Genomic DNA, 14,317 nt, shown 5'->3' with positions numbered 1-14,317 from the left:
ATATATACATATGTATGTATACATATGAAAAATGTATAAATTTATTACTAACTCAATTATAAGCAACATATGTATACGGAATGATAGCTTAACACAATTTGTTCATTATATATAATGACAATTATATTCTATCACACCTCAATTTAATGACCACAAAACAGCTGTTTCTGTTAAGTTTCCCTACTTTAGAATATACGTACAAACATACATACATACATACATATGCACATATAAGGTGGTTTGGTTAAGACAAGAATTAAATGTTCCAGTGCTTGCATAAAGTGCCAAAGCGCAGCGCGAAACATAGCAAGGTTGTTCAAATAAAATATTCGAACTTCAATGATATTTAAATTGAACCGGCTGTTTACAATACTCAGTAAACATACTTCAAGGTTATACAATACACAACTAAACAAAATGAGCACGTGTAGGAAATTAGTTGGCGATCCATCGGATATTGTTTGGATGGACTTGGAAATGACAGGACTGAATTTAGATAAAGATGTGATATTGGAAGTCTCATGTATTATAACGGACAAGCTTTTGAATATTAAATCTGAAGGACCCTGTTTTGCAATAAAGCATCCAGAGCATGTTTATGAAAACATGAACGAATGGTGCATAAAGCATCACAACGCATCCGGCCTGGTGAACAGGTGTAGGAGCTCAGATGTGACGCCTGATCAGGCGGAGAATCTGATTCTTACATATCTGAAGGCAAACATACCAGAGCGTAAATGCCCTTTGGCTGGCAACTCCGTCTATATGGACCGTTTCTTTATACAAAAATATTTCCCACTTGTAAATGAGTATTTACACTATCGTATCATAGACGTTTCTACTATTAAGGAGCTGGCGACTCGATGGAATCCCCAGATTATTGCAAGAGCTCCACGCAAACAGCTCGCTCACCGCAGTGACGAAGATATTAAGGAGAGCATACAAGAATTGAAATACTATAAGGAGCATTTATTCAAATGAATTTTATGTTTTAATATATATATGAACGTTAAGACAAAAATAAACAAATAAATCTGATTAATTAGTACGAAAATGAAAGCAGAAGCAAAACTCTATGATTAGAAATAAAAATACGACAGCAATGAAAAACTCCGCTTCTCAATAAACCCCATTTATATTATTTTGAGCGGGAGAGAAATTATTTGTCTCTTGTCTTCTTGAGGATCGGCTAACTGCGTTGCTCTCACTACCCGTCACCTTTTCAGCTTCAATGCGTCCAGACAAAAAGCTTGCAACCCGTTCCTTTAAAGAGGTTCAGTTGAAGAATATAGAAGTAAATTAATATCAAATGTATTTACCAGATAGCCATTTGATAGTACCTGCAGGTTACTATAGAAAGCGATCATACGTTTAATTAGAGATTCGGCCTCCTCCTTTGATATATTCTTGACCTTATCCAAGCGCGTTATAGTTATTATGCGATTGTTAATGCATATTATCTGATGTACAACTTCGTGGGTGGTGTGTGCCAAATGTCTAGAATCACAATTATTTATTAGATCCGTCTTAAAAAACACTATTTAGTAGAAGTCTACTCACTTGGGTAAATTGTTGGCAACATTCGCGGTATAATTGACAAAGTGCACAACGCGCCTGGCTGACTCCCGAGTCAACAACACGATCAACTGCTCCAATGTGACAGGCCTAGCTTGATTCTCCGGCTCGTCAGCACTTAGATATCCCCATAGTTCCTTTGCCTTTTGCATAGCCAGCTTCGGATCGGTGGCAATCTATGAATAATTTAAATATGCATATGTATACACATGTATGTATTAATATATACATAAATATATATCTGTACTAAGATTCCTTTATCAGTTAAGTAGCTTAAAATTTCTTCTTGTTTTTTGTTGTTTTTTTATCCATATTATTCAGTACAAACAAAGTTTATAATAATTGTCTGTTTCATTTGTGCAATATTGCTGTATAGATACGTTTTTCACACACTGTATTAACGATGCACTCGTTCACGCGTATTGCACGTGCTATGCGATAGTAATCACGATAATTGAGTAACTGTAAACTCAAAACGATTTTTCCACTTACCAATTCGGCCGCGTAGATAAGCACATGGATCGCTTCTTTGCTTTGTTTTTTAAGGGCTCGTGCCTCGGCAAAAGTTCTTTGGGTAAGTCTGCGTGTGAGTTTACGTGAGAAGCGTTGACCGTGATGAATTGCCTTAATCGCGCCTCTTTCGTTCGACACTGCGTCCGTTGGTTCGTTATCATCGTCTTGAGGCGCTGCAGTGCGTTAAAGTTTTTAAATATATTTCTATATATGGATGTATTTTTTTTTTCTTTGGTAATGTTGAACCGTAGCAAAGCCGCGTGTTATTGTTCGACTTATATACATGTATGTACATAATATGTTTTTGTGGTCGTCACTTAGGCAATCGCCAAAATGAGATTCAAAATTCATATGGAGCATCGACTGATAACCTCGGTGACCCACGTATTTTTTTTTTTTTTTTTTTTTTTTTTTTTTTTTTTTTTAATGAGACAACACATTTAAAAAAAAGACAGACAAACGGCATGGCATCATCATTAAGATCTCACTCACCATCTGTCTGATCCTGGTCGGTGGAGATGGGAACTAGGTATTTGTCGACGAATTTGTCGCCTGCTGTAAAGGCTCCATCGATGCGATCTGCTGCATAGGTTGTTAGAGGACTTTCGAGCACCGCATTGCCGATTTGTTTAACGGAATCCGCACGTTTAAGCACAGGTCGCACCAGATGATCCGACATGTACTCTTTGGTATTCCAATACATCTTTAAGCACAAAATAATTGCCTATGTGAGCGAATCTCAAGTCACATTGACATATATGCTGTCCCAGCTGGACTTACCATTTCGGGTGGCAGATAGACAAGCGGTATACGCTGCTCCAATATGTCTAGGCTTTTGCACATCACATTGTCCAGTCGTTTGATGGGCATCTCGAATAACTTAACAGCCGGCTGGACCGTCTCGTAGGCTGCACTAATTGTGGCCTCAGCCGTCTCAAAGTACCAGCTGAAGAGGCGGTTGTTGTTCTTGACTTTGTCATAGATGTGCTCAACGCGTTTAACGCTTGTCTCCACCAACGGAATTGATGTAATGCGATCGATGGCCTCCATATGTAATCCAGTGACCATGGCTGTAGTTTCATGATATTTAACACTTGTAAAACTTAAACATAATTAAATATTTGGAAATATTACTTACCTATAATATTCAATTACGAGAAAGAATATGAATTTCAGATTTCCTAATGTTCCACAATAGTGTTTCCTTTTAGAAATAAGTACTTGGATTAATTCTTTTCAACTAGGAGAGCGCACTTCCCTTTTAAATGAGCTACAAGTAAAGACTGCGCCAAATTTGCATTGATCATAGGCATTATGGATGACGAGTGGATCGTCATGCACAGATTGACCTTTACCGCCTAGTGATAAGGACGGCGCGATCTGCCTAGAAAAGTGTGTACCTAGACTCTACACTTATCAACAACATGCCATTTGTATAAAGTTAAATAAGTTCCAAAGTACAATCGAAACGGATTCCAATACACCCAATGAAACTAGGAACTCCATAAATGCAAGCATGAATCATTACGATTGCCCAAATATTCGTTTATCTGTATCCATAATAAAACGATGCTAGAGCTTAAAGTCCAGTTTAAAGGGATTTCGCGCTGTGTGTGTTAGTCATGATTGGCGGGGGCGTTCGGGTCGTTAGGCGTGCGACAATTGGACTACCACAGATAGCAGCAGTCTGTTTACATTAGAAGCAGCAGACGGCGTTAATTTTAACACAATTGTATTGTTTTCCCACAGACGAGCATAGGTTGTATTTGTTGCTAAGTTGTGATTTCTGTAATCAGCCAGACATATTTATTACTACATAAAGCGGTTAACTGCAAATGTAATCTAAGAAGATGTCTGGAGCTTGTCTGTTTTGTCAGGACAAGTTAAATTTTGATCTTTGGACACAAGCTTCCAATTTGAATTGTAACTGAATATGTAAATAAATCAATTAGAACTAGTTCAAAAAATGCTGCAAGTGTTGTAAAATGTAAGATTGGGAATATAGTGCTATAAAGTGCACGCACAGCATTTGGTAAATTTGTTTGTTGCGTGTTTTCTTTGCTCAATTTGTGTTGAATTTTAGTTTGTGTAATTTGCGTAGTGGTCGTGTTTAACTAATATAATGTTTATAGATAACTAAAAATACTTTACAAGTTTTAAAATGAATAAATATTTAGGATTTATGTGCCTTTTAGGCGTTTTAAGCGTAGGTTCGTACAGCAACTTCTGTTACAACCAAGCCACACCCAAGTGTCAAAGCGAGGCTTGAATGTGATTCATATAGTCGCTGCTAATTATTAATAGAGTCGCTGCCTAATTATTAATTACAGCGCATGCACAATACAATGAGCTGGAGCAACGCAACTGCATTATACCGAAAATACTGCAGGGCTCATGGTTTTCATGGGAAGTGGGTTTGCCTACCCAAACGATCATCGATGCTACCTCAATGTCGAGGCGTGGCTACTGCATCAATTATCAACGACATCACGGCGATGAATACTCGTTTGTGTTTAAGGAACGATCCGCCAACTGCTATCATTGCGTGCGTACAATAATACGTACGCTCAACATCTTTGAGAAGTTTGAGGGGCCGTGTGTCGGTTTGCCACCAGGCCAGGAGCCCACAGTGAACAATGTTTGCAAGGGAATTAAGGATGATCAGCAGTTAATAACGTTGTTCAATGAAAACTTTGTGCCAATTAATTGTCGTTCGTCTCTTGAGGGCGTTTGGCATTTTACATATCAGGCAAGTTTTTCTTTTATTCTATAATTAATTAATTTTAATTTTAATTTAATTTGCTCTTAGAATCGATTCCGTTTTACGGGCGTCTGTAACAAGCCAGATGCACGCATCCAATCGTGCCAGACTGCTGGCACACAATTTCTTATCCAGAATCAAAAGTTTAACATTACTTATCAGAAGTGTGAGGGCATGGAGGGCACGTTTACTGGAACTGTGGAGTTCAGCTGCCTCGGCGATTGGTTTGTGGGAAAGAATCATTATTTTGCTGTTGCCAATACAAAAGAATCACGTAAGGATGAAAAATACCGTTGCTTCCTCAAGAATCGAGATGATGATCTGTATGTGGGTGTCTCCATTACTGCTGAGTGCAATACTCTCAAGACCCCGGAAAACTCGCCCGAGCGTCTTAAACTAACACCAGTGAAAGCAGAGTTTGTTGAGCCCGGTTGCACACTGCCTCAGAACTTTTCTGGCGAATGGGTGAATACCGCCAACATTGATGCAGATGTGTCCATTAGTGAAACCCACATCAATGAGACATATTATCCTGATAGGGCTCGATACCGGAAGACAATTTACGTGTGCCGTGAACGTCGTGGCAATCGTGTTATGATGGCGCGTCTTACTGTCGATGGTTGTCAAAAGGATTATGTTTGCTTTGACTTTATGCCCAGGCACCACAATATCATACGATATCGTAAGGGCTTAGCTGTTATTAAAGATGATTTCAGTACAGTTTGCTCCTGGGTACAATTTCCAAATTCAGAGGCCTGGAAATATGATTTGTTCTTGGCGAAAAACCCAGTTCCTGTCCGTTGTCCTGTTGCTGGAAAGTTTAATTTCACACAAAGGGGAGAACATCCCTTTAAGACGAGGTGAGTTTATAATTGAATAACATTTGAAGAAATGCGACTTATTCAAAGATTATTTCAGGATCCTTGGTGGCGTTACACTGAGTCCTCGTCCAGATATCCACTGCAAGCAGAACATATCCGATTTATCAGTCTGTGACACAGACCAAAAGGAGTTGGCCGTCGATGAGAACTATTGCTTGTCTGTCGATCATTTGGGGCGACCTGTTGATATATACAGTGATCCCGATTACCGTATGAAATGCATTGGCTTTTGGAAGGAAAATCTAAAGTCATACCTAATTACTTACGATGATTTGGATCCGCTATCTAAATACCGTTGTTGGGTGTATCAACGTGCTGATCTAAACCGAGTCCTAATGTCCCAGGCTGTAGGCGCATTTTGTAAACTAAACCAAGACGTTACCTCATGGAATCACTCCGAAGGCGCTGCAGTCGCCATTGATGCCGTTGAATACGAACGTGAACGTGACGATTGTCCTATGTATTTCGATGATGGTTTAAATCCTTGGAGACCATCAGACGCTTCAAACATTGTCTTCGAATGGGACTTTTACAAAGCTGGCGCAGATCATTTGGCTTTCCCAAGTTTTGTCTTGGGCATTTCCGGAATTTATATGGTAGTTACATTTTTAGTCGCTTAATAAGTGTAGAATAGGTTTTACAGTGCCGTCCATTCATGTTTCAGCCTAGAAAACTCGTTTTATTAATATTTAATAATGTGCCTTCGATGTTTAATCAAATCGACATTCTTAAACAAATTGACAACATATCGATCTAGTTTGTAAGTATAAAATCAATAGAATGTTAGAAAATTTCGACATCCTTTTTACATTCCGTCCACAAACGAATCTCAATGTTTTGTACAAACAAATAAAACAGTTCAATGCACTTTTAAATATTGGTATTTTCTTTCAAAAGTTTATGCAATATTAAGTATATATTTCAAATTACCAAATAATATTCAAACATGCGTAAGAATGTTGGGCAGAGCCGATAACTCAATCGATAGTTTTCCTTATCGATAAGCAGTAGGCATGAAACTTGTCAGTGCTGTAAAGTAGTCTAAATGTCGGTAGTTGACTGTTCGAGCCAATAACAAGTGTTTTTATATTTTCGTCGAAACTTTGATTTTCTAATACAAACATAAAACATGTTGTCTTCTGTACTTCTGCGTGGTGCAGCTCGCGGTAATGGTGAGTATAGTATTCAATTGCAAATGGAGTTTTATTTCACCTGACAAATGTTCTCATTATATAACGGCATCGTACGACACACCGACAGCTGCAACACTTATTAAATCCGTGCGTGTCTCGCCATTGAAGGCTTACTCCACAATTGTGGCCAATACTCAACGCCAAGTTGGAATCAAGCCTCTGGCGTTGGCTAAACAAATTTCGGTACTTATTAGTAAATATGCCATGAGATTTTGATTTGATCACCTAATTAATTTTTCAGCCCATCGTAATGCGTGAGATTTCAGTGAGCACTCCAAGAATGGCTTCTGCAACTGGCAGTCACACTCGTCTATGGACTATTGAACGCGTATTGTCTGCTGGCCTGCTGGCAATAATTCCAGCAGCATTCATTGCTCCTTCGCAAGTCATGGACGCCCTTTTGGCTATATCTGTAGTCATTCACACCCATTGGTAAGATGCGTAGAAAAGAGTTTATGATATAATTTGCCTAACCATTGTTTATATACTTATAGGGGTGTTGAGGCAATGGTGGTGGATTACTTGCGCCCATCAGTTGTTGGTAATGTTGTGCCAAAAGTTGCTCACATTGCTCTCATCTTAATGTCAGTAGCCGCGTTGGGAGGTCTGTTTTATTTCATCAAGAACGATATTGGTTTGGCCAATGGAATCAAGCGCTTCTGGGCTATCAAGGGCAAGGACACCAACCAGTGAATGGATAGCCCATTTGTTTATTGTGTATACCCATTCGACGATTGGGTCTTAGTCATTAGCAGTAAATTAAAATAACTTGTAACACAAAATGAGACTCACGTACACAACAAACTTGTATTCAAAAATTTTACTTAACACTAATTAGTTTGGTAAAGGCAACAAAAATAAAAACGTGCGCCATTTGTTACGCAGTGAATATAGCATATCAGTCAGGGCTGGGTCATGACTGGGGCTCCACATTATTTGCATAGAATATTCTCAACGCATCCCATTGTTTGGTATGCAGTAAGATATGTGGTCGACATTGACGCATGTGGTCAACAGCTTGATCTGGGGTCCAACCGTTTTTCTAAAAATAAACACGCACAATTATACAACTTTGATTCGTCATCAGACAGCTGACAGCTCTTTTCAAAACGTACCAGCATGAGGTAGCATCCCACCAAGGTGGCACTCCGTGTTCGCCCCGCTTTGCAATGCACATAAACCGAACCAATATTCTCAGCATATTGCGAGGAATCGAATTTCGGTATGCGTTTCGAGAGTGGCAAAAAGCGATTTATAAACTCAACGCCACGGTAAAGTTTGTCCTGATTAGGTGATTCGAATATGTCTGTGGTGGCCAGTTGTAAAAACTCAATGCCGAGAGCCTTCCATTTAACTAAGTCGTTTGAAAACGCGGTAAGTTCGTAGTCTTCATTCATTGACACGACAGCTTTCATGTTTTCCTTTTCAATTAACTGTTGGCCAAGAAAAATTGCATGTGATTAATCATATATCTTTTGGAGCTACCACAGTTACAAGTTTCTAAGCTTATATATAACACAAATATCGAAAATTACATGTTTAATACATTCACTTACGAAAAAACAAACACAACTTACGTCATTTGCTTGGCTTCTGAAAGGCAGCGCTCCAAGTATAACATTTTCATCAATACGATCGTACCAATTCCTTGACGTTGCTTTTTCCATGAGCACATTGTAGAGCAGCGTTGGATAAAAGGAGACCCGTGCAAGCATTGCCGCCTTGAATTGATACACAGGTGGGAGAGCAGAAGTTAAGGATAAATAATTGACGCTCTACGTGTTCGGGTCTAGCGTATGGGCTGCAACAGCTGGAAACTTTCACCAGCTTACGACGTTTAGCATGAATAACCTAATGCGTGACAGTCTGAATCGGTTGGAGCGCGGCTTGGAACTGGTTTTATTGACGCTGTTGAACGCAATGCCAGTATGTGATACCTTGCAGTCGCTGCCGTAACTTACACTCATTTCCATGCTTTTGTGTTGCTTCTTTGGTTCAAAAGATCAATGAGTCACAGCTAAACAATGCTTCCTTGTATATTAATTAGTATATTCATAAATTATCACTCTTATTTTCGTGCTGCCGCTTCAGTCATTTGCATTATGAAATGGGACAACAATAAAAGGCTAGATTATCTTTGCAAGACTTTCTAACACTGGAAACATCGTAGAGGTGTGCATACCGGTATATCAATTGTAGGTGCAGACGACAATCTACCCAGCTATCGCGATGTGTAACCAACATACAAATAGCCCATTAAGTTAATTCTTATATTATATATGTAATGATGCATGACATGTAAGTTGTATTAAATTAGTGTGTGTTTATGTACTAGATTTTAGACCAAAAATTAGTTTTAATATCATTTCACAATTTATGGTTCTCTTCATCAAATCAGCTGGGGATAGTTCACTGATTTCACATTACATTTTTGCTCATCTCTGTCCATGCGACGTTGGTAACACTAGACATCAATTATTGTTGCAACAAATGAAAGATTCTTTAATCTTACGTGTGAAAATAATTAAAGCTGTCAAAAGACAAATAGGACAACACATAAAGTTGCTGCACTGTTGAAAAATGCACCAGCAATAAAACGGACTGGAAGCACTAAGCCCTACCAAACGGTGAAAAAACAATCAGTGTGTGCACAAAAAAAAAAGTAAATAACACACGTCAGACCTAAAAAACAAGAAAAATTTTAAGTATATTTAGCACTTATCTTTTTACTGAAAACCTAGAGACACGTTCCTCACGATGAGACTGCCAAGCATGATGAGCATCTTGTTGCTCCTATTCCTCCAATGCAGCCAGCTGTTGCGGGCGGAGTTGCAGGGCCCACTTTCGGATATCGCCAGCGCGACAGCAGCAACCGAACCCACGGATGCACATAGTCAACCCAATACCGAAGGAGACGAAATAACGACAGCCGAGAAAGATGCTAAAGCCCCTCCCCTTGACCCACCATCGTCAGCAACAGCACCTGGGAGCAATGACCGCAAAGCGGCCAAACTTAAGGATACAGAATTTGCGCCCCGTACAAAAGTAATGCCAGCTGCATTGTTTGAGCGCCTATGGAATGACAGTCTATTGAAACAACAAAAGCTAAAAGCTCAGATCGAAGCAATTGAAGCGAGAATCAAACCCGCTGAACTTACCGAATTGACTCCCGACCAAATTGAAGGTATGCGATTCGAATGACACAAGTATTCCAGTGGGCCAATATTTTGTTTAATTGCAGCTCAAGGTTTTTACGAAAATGCTATGGAAATGTTGGCCAAGCCGCGGAGTGATAAGCGCGTCGCTTTAACATTGCTTCGTAAGGCAGCTGCTTTCAATCATCTCAAGGCACGTGCTGAACTGGCATGGTCCATGCTCTTGGGTCATTGGATGCCATTTGATTTTCACCATGCCGCAGAGGAGTTTGAGGCCTTGGCAAACGAGGGAGTTCCTGAAGCTCATTTGGGTCTTGGATTTTTGTATTCAGTTGGAGTGGGAGGCAAGAATGTCAGTCAACCACTGGCGCTACTGCATTACACGCTTGCTGCACTTGGCGACAATACACTTGCCCAGATGGCCATGGGCTATCGCTATTTATACGGCATCAACGTGCCAACTAGCTGTGAGAAGTCGTTAATTCAGTACAAGCGTGTGGCTAAAAAGGTGGCCTCAAAGATAACTTTCGCTAACGGACCAATTGTTCATCGAGTCCGACTTCTGGATGAGTTAGAAAATCCAGGCAGTCATGAAACTGAAATTGTGGACTACTATCAGCTGCTCGCAGACAAGGGCGATGTGCAATCGCAGGTTGGCTTAGGCCAGTTGTACTACCAAGGCGGCAAGGCAATTCAGCAGGATCACCAAAAAGCATTGGAATATTTCACACTTGCTGCCAATGCGGGCAATGCCATAGGTTTCGCATTTCTGGGCAAACTCTACTTGGAGGGTAGCGAGCAAATCAAGGCGGACAACGAAACAGCTTTTAAGGTATACAAAATCACACACATGCAACTGATAATTTAAATATAATTGTAATGTTCGAATTTATTTTCAGTACTTCTCAAAGGCTTCTGAAATGGGTGATCCAGTGGGTCAGAGCGGCCTGGGTCTAATGTACTTAAAAGGTCTTGGTGTGCCTAAAGATTCCATCAAGGCTTTGTCGTACTTTACACAGGCTGCTGATCAAGGCTGGGTTGACGGACAATTGCAACTTGGCACCATGTACTTCAGTGAGTTTTACTTTTATATTTGTCAAATGACGAAATTTATGTAAACTTTGTTTTAATTCCAGCTGGCAATGGCGTGAAGACAGACTACAAGCTTGCTCTTAAGTATTTCAATTTGGCCACACAGTCCGGCCATGTTTTGGCGTACTATAATTTAGGAATTATGCATGCCTACGGAATGGGCATGTTGCGATCTTGCCCAGCTGCTGTTGAGGTACGTTTGGCAGGTCTGATAGCTTTTTCAATTCAAATTCTGTTTATAAAATATTTTTAACACATAGTTCTTCAAAAACGTGGCAGAGCGTGGCCGTTGGAGCAGTAGACTGATGCACGCCTACAGTGATTACAAACAGAATCGCGTTGACGAAGCCTACATGCAGTATTCTCTAATGGCTGAAGTTGGTTACGAGGTGGCGCAGAGCAATGCTGCTTTCTTATTGGATCGCGAGGAGGTGCATGTCTTTAATGATCGGCATGAAGATTTGATTCGTGCATTTTATTATTGGAAACGAGCTGCTAACCAGGGTTACTCGGCGGCTCAAGTGAAGCTTGGTGATTACTACTACTACGGCTGGGGTACTAAAACTGACTTTGAAACCGCTGCAGCTCTTTACAGGTGCGTAGTTATGAAAACATTCAATGTCTATCATTACAATTTATTTCCTTACATACAGGAAAGCATCAGATCAGCAATACAACGCTCAGGCCATGTTTAATTTGGGTTACATGCACGAGCAAGGTTTGGGCATGAAGAAGGATTGGCATTTAGCCAAAAGATTATATGATTTGGCAGCAGAAACAAACTCGGATGCCAAAGTGCCTGTGGCCATTGCGTTATTCAAGCTTCAGATGCTAGCAAAGATTGAATCAATAAAGCAGGTAAGAATTACACACATTTCACTTTTTGTTTTCAATCCTAACCGATGTTATTCAGTCGCCATACAGATTCATCTTTTATTTGGATGAAAACATTGCTGCCAATTGGGATTTATATATGATTACAATACTGACTCTTCTGCTGGGCATAATATTGTACACTAGACGACCATTCCAACAGCCAGATCAGCCTGCACAGCCCCCCCAGCCATTAGATAATGATATAGCAGCTGTTCCCGTAAATGCTGCACAAGCAGTTCCATTAGCAACAGCTGCTGCTGCAGCTACAACCACAGCTACAGCTTCTTCTTCTGGAACAACAATCGTAACAGGAGTATCATCCACATCCATAACTACAACGACTGCAACCACGTCTAGCAGCGAAACGTCCACCCCAACAGCAACGACAAGCAGCTCATCTGCAGGGACAAGCAGCAGCAGCAGCAGCAGCAATACACTCGATCCCACTGATTAGGCTTAACAAATTGTTTAATCATCCTAGTTTAATTAGTGACCATGTAAATATTTATCATCTATTTTTTATTATTTCTGAATGGAATTTTTAGATATTTAAAAATCAGAAATATCTTACTCAAAAAAATATATATGTGTTGTACTGATAAAACTGCTTATCCATGCGATACGATTCCTAACGATAAATCTCTTCAATATTTTCTTTCCGTTAGATATATTTTCTTCATTAATTCTTTGACGTATCAAGATTACAAGTAAATTTATTTTGCGAATTTTTAGTCTAAGCATAGTAGTTAAGATTAGCTTTCTTCTTGGACTGCACCTCCATGATAGCATCCATAAAGTCCTCATGTGTCACCGATGTGGCCGAGCGACGCAGAGCGATCATGCCCGCCTCTACACAAACTGCCTTGCACTGTGCGCCATTGAAGTCGTCTGTGGAACGAGATAGTTCCTCAAAATTCACATCGTTGCTGACATTCATTTTGCGCGAGTGAATTTGCATGATGCGCGCACGAGCTTCTTCATTCGGGTGTGGAAATTCGATCTTACGATCCAAGCGGCCAGAACGCAGAAGGGCGGGATCAAGAATATCGACTCGATTTGTAGCAGCAATGACCTTAATATCGGCAGTTGAGCTAAAACCATCCAATTGATTTAGCAGCTCCAACATAGTTCGCTGCACCTCGCGATCACCGGCTTTCTCCGAATCAAAGCGCTTCGTGCCAATAGCGTCCAACTCGTCAATAAAAATGATAGCAGGTGCCTTTTCCTTTGCCAATGCAAAAGCATCACGCACTAGCTTGGCACCATCACCAATAAACATTTGAACAAGCTGAGGGCCAGCTAACTTGAGGAAAGTGGACTTTGTTTGGGCAGCGCAAGCACGAGCAAGCAGAGTCTTGCCAGTTCCAGGGGGCCCATACAATAAGACACCTATGAATCAAATTTTGAATAAAGCTTATTACATTGCTTAAGCTGAAGCTTACTTCTACAGACCTTTTGGTGGATGGATACCAAGGTTCTTAAACTTTTCCTTGTGCGTCATTGGCAGTACTACGGCTTCGATAAGCTCCTGGATCTGTTTATCCAGGCCACCAATATCGGAATACTGCTCTGTGGGACGCTCATCAACTTCCATGGCCTTAACACGAGCATCGTATTCCGCTGGCAGAGTTTCAAGAATCAGATAAGAGTCCTTATTGACTCCAACTAAATCGCCGGGTTTGAGCTTTTCTGCATCAACCAGGCCAATGACTGGCAAGAAATACGCCTGACGTGTTGAAGTTTTTATAACAGCACATTTGCCTTTGCGTTGGTTATCCAGCACGGTAACGGAGCCGTCATCCTCCTCCTCTTGCGGATCCACATCCAATAACTCGATGACATTGGACACCAGGTATGGCAAAGTTTTATTAACCTAAAATACATTGTATATACATTAACTTATTGTTGTACTTTAGCTAAAATATTTTGCATACCTTTATCTTTTCCGTATTATCTTTGATTTTCTCGTTTTGTGCTTGAATTTCGTGTGTGATCCGCATTACCTCGCTCTTCATAATTTTAATTTCGTTGTCCATCAGTCGAGTCCTGCTCACAATCTCATCAGTGGACATTCGCAGCACTTCTTCGCCCAACGATTCCTCGCCATCCTCCCATATTGATTTATCCTCAAGTGTTTGGGCCATTTTAAATCAACTTGTTTTAATAATAAACTTGGGTAAATAAAAGTTTTCTTATGCCGAGTTAGTTTCTTTACTTTGCGTTTTTAGTCGATGACTTGTAAAAATTTCGTTTTTTTTTTTTTTCAGCATT

General features: G+C 40.2%; 7 protein-coding genes across 10 annotated transcripts; 4 read left to right on the top strand and 3 right to left on the bottom strand.

Moving 5' to 3' along the window:
- The first annotated feature begins 115 nt into the window (after positions 1 to 115).
- Positions 116 to 1,234, top strand: LOC149270525 (RNA exonuclease 2). The gene has a single exon (XM_089470863.1). The coding sequence runs from the start codon at positions 340 to 342 to the stop codon at positions 979 to 981; it is 642 nt and encodes a 213-aa protein (XP_089326989.1). The 5' UTR covers positions 116 to 339; the 3' UTR covers positions 982 to 1,234.
- Positions 949 to 3,387, bottom strand: Lsd-1 (lipid storage droplet-1). Of its 3 annotated transcripts, none has more exons than XM_089470786.1 (7): positions 3,227 to 3,387; positions 2,869 to 3,158; positions 2,581 to 2,812; positions 2,068 to 2,261; positions 1,561 to 1,751; positions 1,320 to 1,497; positions 949 to 1,263 (listed from the first exon to the last, which is right to left on the bottom strand). In XM_089470786.1, the coding sequence occupies exons 2-7, from the start codon at positions 3,154 to 3,156 to the stop codon at positions 1,120 to 1,122; spliced, it is 1,227 nt and encodes a 408-aa protein (XP_089326912.1). In that variant the 5' UTR covers positions 3,157 to 3,158; positions 3,227 to 3,387; the 3' UTR covers positions 949 to 1,119. The 3 variants fall into 3 exon arrangements, with proteins under 3 accessions (XP_089326912.1, XP_089326921.1, XP_089326919.1); XM_089470795.1 differs by having other exon boundaries at positions 1,341 to 1,497; XM_089470793.1 differs by having other exon boundaries at positions 2,581 to 2,791.
- Positions 3,388 to 4,089: 702 nt separating this feature from the next.
- On the top strand, positions 4,090 to 6,605 carry udt (protein undicht). Its single transcript, XM_089470717.1, has 4 exons — positions 4,090 to 4,298; positions 4,419 to 4,837; positions 4,898 to 5,709; positions 5,768 to 6,605. Exons 1-4 carry the CDS (start codon positions 4,250 to 4,252, stop codon positions 6,348 to 6,350), a joined length of 1,863 nt encoding a protein of 620 aa, XP_089326843.1. The 5' UTR covers positions 4,090 to 4,249; the 3' UTR covers positions 6,351 to 6,605.
- Positions 6,606 to 6,742: 137 nt separating this feature from the next.
- Positions 6,743 to 7,812, top strand: SdhD (succinate dehydrogenase, subunit D). The gene is made up of 4 exons (XM_018018221.2): positions 6,743 to 6,902; positions 6,991 to 7,106; positions 7,165 to 7,355; positions 7,418 to 7,812. The coding sequence occupies exons 1-4, from the start codon at positions 6,860 to 6,862 to the stop codon at positions 7,614 to 7,616; spliced, it is 549 nt and encodes a 182-aa protein (XP_017873710.1). The 5' UTR covers positions 6,743 to 6,859; the 3' UTR covers positions 7,617 to 7,812.
- On the bottom strand, positions 7,712 to 9,092 carry PTPMT1 (protein tyrosine phosphatase, mitochondrial 1). Its single transcript, XM_018018220.2, has 4 exons — positions 8,885 to 9,092; positions 8,501 to 8,644; positions 8,039 to 8,356; positions 7,712 to 7,965 (listed from the first exon to the last, which is right to left on the bottom strand). The coding sequence occupies exons 1-4, from the start codon at positions 8,894 to 8,896 to the stop codon at positions 7,837 to 7,839; spliced, it is 603 nt and encodes a 200-aa protein (XP_017873709.1). The 5' UTR covers positions 8,897 to 9,092; the 3' UTR covers positions 7,712 to 7,836.
- Positions 9,093 to 9,341: 249 nt separating this feature from the next.
- Positions 9,342 to 14,291, top strand: Hrd3 (HMG-coA reductase degradation 3). Of its 2 annotated transcripts, none has more exons than XM_018018217.2 (8): positions 9,342 to 9,585; positions 9,665 to 10,107; positions 10,165 to 10,910; positions 10,978 to 11,152; positions 11,215 to 11,363; positions 11,431 to 11,765; positions 11,824 to 12,028; positions 12,084 to 14,291. In XM_018018217.2, exons 2-8 carry the CDS (start codon positions 9,681 to 9,683, stop codon positions 12,498 to 12,500), a joined length of 2,454 nt encoding a protein of 817 aa, XP_017873706.2. In that variant the 5' UTR covers positions 9,342 to 9,585; positions 9,665 to 9,680; the 3' UTR covers positions 12,501 to 14,291. The 2 variants fall into 2 exon arrangements, with proteins under 2 accessions (XP_017873706.2, XP_089326768.1); XM_089470642.1 differs by having other exon boundaries at positions 9,639 to 10,107.
- On the bottom strand, positions 12,697 to 14,190 carry Rpt5 (26S proteasome regulatory subunit Rpt5). Its single transcript, XM_089470783.1, has 3 exons — positions 13,981 to 14,190; positions 13,499 to 13,919; positions 12,697 to 13,435 (listed from the first exon to the last, which is right to left on the bottom strand). Exons 1-3 carry the CDS (start codon positions 14,188 to 14,190, stop codon positions 12,780 to 12,782), a joined length of 1,287 nt encoding a protein of 428 aa, XP_089326909.1. The 3' UTR covers positions 12,697 to 12,779.
- Positions 14,292 to 14,317: the final 26 nt, after the last annotated feature.

Source organism: Drosophila arizonae, chromosome 2, assembly GCF_054131065.1.
Source record: "Drosophila arizonae isolate 15081-1271.41 chromosome 2, UAZ_ARI_1.0, whole genome shotgun sequence".
Classification (NCBI taxonomy): domain Eukaryota; kingdom Metazoa; phylum Arthropoda; class Insecta; order Diptera; family Drosophilidae; genus Drosophila; species Drosophila arizonae.
The sequence above is the reverse complement of the archived record's forward strand: the minus strand, read 5'-3'. Positions and strand labels throughout refer to the sequence as shown.

Coding starts and splice junctions, on each gene's coding strand:
- LOC149270525 (XM_089470863.1), top strand. CDS start 340: ATGATATTTAAATTGAACCGGCTGTTTACAATACTCAGTAAACATACT.
- Lsd-1 (XM_089470786.1), bottom strand. CDS start 3,156: ATGGTCACTGGATTACATATGGAGGCCATCGATCGCATTACATCAATT. Junction 2,813..2,868: donor TCTATCTGCCACCCGAAATG/GTAAGTCCAGCT, acceptor TCGCTCACATAG/GCAATTATTTTGTGCTTAAA. Junction 1,752..2,067: donor TTATCTACGCGGCCGAATTG/GTAAGTGGAAAA, acceptor AATTATTCATAG/ATTGCCACCGATCCGAAGCT.
- udt (XM_089470717.1), top strand. CDS start 4,250: ATGAATAAATATTTAGGATTTATGTGCCTTTTAGGCGTTTTAAGCGTA. Junction 4,838..4,897: donor TTTGGCATTTTACATATCAG/GCAAGTTTTTCT, acceptor ATTTGCTCTTAG/AATCGATTCCGTTTTACGGG. Junction 5,710..5,767: donor GAACATCCCTTTAAGACGAG/GTGAGTTTATAA, acceptor AGATTATTTCAG/GATCCTTGGTGGCGTTACAC.
- SdhD (XM_018018221.2), top strand. CDS start 6,860: ATGTTGTCTTCTGTACTTCTGCGTGGTGCAGCTCGCGGTAATG. Junction 6,903..6,990: donor TGGTGCAGCTCGCGGTAATG/GTGAGTATAGTA, acceptor ACACACCGACAG/CTGCAACACTTATTAAATCC. Junction 7,107..7,164: donor CGTTGGCTAAACAAATTTCG/GTACTTATTAGT, acceptor TTAATTTTTCAG/CCCATCGTAATGCGTGAGAT.
- PTPMT1 (XM_018018220.2), bottom strand. Junction 8,357..8,500: donor TCAGAAGCCAAGCAAATGAC/GTAAGTTGTGTT, acceptor CTTGGCCAACAG/TTAATTGAAAAGGAAAACAT. Junction 7,966..8,038: donor TGGGATGCTACCTCATGCTG/GTACGTTTTGAA, acceptor GTTTATTTTTAG/AAAAACGGTTGGACCCCAGA.
- Hrd3 (XM_018018217.2), top strand. CDS start 9,681: ATGAGACTGCCAAGCATGATGAGCATCTTGTTGCTCCTATTCCTCCAA. Junction 10,108..10,164: donor GACTCCCGACCAAATTGAAG/GTATGCGATTCG, acceptor GTTTAATTGCAG/CTCAAGGTTTTTACGAAAAT. Junction 11,766..11,823: donor ACCGCTGCAGCTCTTTACAG/GTGCGTAGTTAT, acceptor CCTTACATACAG/GAAAGCATCAGATCAGCAAT.
- Rpt5 (XM_089470783.1), bottom strand. CDS start 14,190: ATGGCCCAAACACTTGAGGATAAATCAATATGGGAGGATGGCGAGGAA. Junction 13,920..13,980: donor ATAATACGGAAAAGATAAAG/GTATGCAAAATA, acceptor AATGTATTTTAG/GTTAATAAAACTTTGCCATA. Junction 13,436..13,498: donor TGGTATCCATCCACCAAAAG/GTCTGTAGAAGT, acceptor TTTGATTCATAG/GTGTCTTATTGTATGGGCCC.